At 33.3% G+C, this 735-nt stretch overlaps 1 protein-coding gene across 1 annotated transcript in view; it reads right to left on the bottom strand.

Annotated features, from left to right (window-relative positions):
• Window positions 1–367: 367 nt before the first annotated feature.
• The window catches only part of AK88_03971 (uncharacterized protein), a gene marked incomplete at both ends in the record, with an annotated part of 5,411 nt that continues 5,043 nt past the window's right edge, over window positions 368–735 (bottom strand). Inside the window, one exon of the mRNA XM_012481581.1 lies at window positions 368–462. Within this exon, the coding sequence (XP_012337004.1) occupies window positions 368–462 (95 nt within the window). The remainder of the gene's footprint in view (window positions 463–735) is intronic.

Below are 735 nucleotides of genomic sequence, written 5' to 3'. Positions count from 1 at the left end.
AAAAAAAAAAAAAAAAAAAAAAAAAAAAAAAAAAAAAAAAACAACTAGATAAAATCAAAAGCACAACATGCATTGTTCACGCAACATACAAAAATTTACATGAAAAGACAAAACAAAGGAAATTTTAAAAATAGAAATGGAAATGGAAATGGAAATGGAAATGGAAATGGAAATCGTTACAAAAAGGGATTTCCTCAAATGAGTAATAATGTTTGTGAGAATCCACACAAGCGCATTTATATATTGACAATTGTGTACACAAGCGATTTTTTTTTTTTTTTTTTTTTTTTTTTTTTTTTTGCGAATGCTCACAAAAATGGGAAGCTTTTCTCAGTCCAGGATGATGACCTAAACCCATGTGCAAACTTCAATTTTGTTGCTTTTTCACCACTGGTACATTTTTCACGTGGTCATTTCGTCCTCCTGTTTGTTTTTTTCTCAATGTAGGAGGGATACGCTGCTCTGTGAACAGATCCAAGCTGCGTCTTTTCAATCGTAAAAAAGAAAAACAGTGAGGAATGTTGCTGTGCCAGATTATCCCATTTTATGCAGAACGCCAACGCTGCTTGATATTGTTGCGTCCATCGTTACATGTGTAGAAATTGCGAATTTTGTCTTTACTTCCCCCAAGTGAACTTATTCCCTCCGATTGGATTGCGCTACATGTCTTCTGCCCATCGAGTCATACACCCCAACATCCAGCTAGCTTTTTTTTTTTTTTTTTTTTTTTTTTTT

This window comes from Plasmodium fragile (assembly GCF_000956335.1).
Source record: "Plasmodium fragile strain nilgiri unplaced genomic scaffold supercont1.50, whole genome shotgun sequence".
Taxonomy (NCBI): domain Eukaryota; phylum Apicomplexa; class Aconoidasida; order Haemosporida; family Plasmodiidae; genus Plasmodium; species Plasmodium fragile.
The sequence above is the reverse complement of the archived record's forward strand: the minus strand, read 5'-3'. Positions and strand labels throughout refer to the sequence as shown.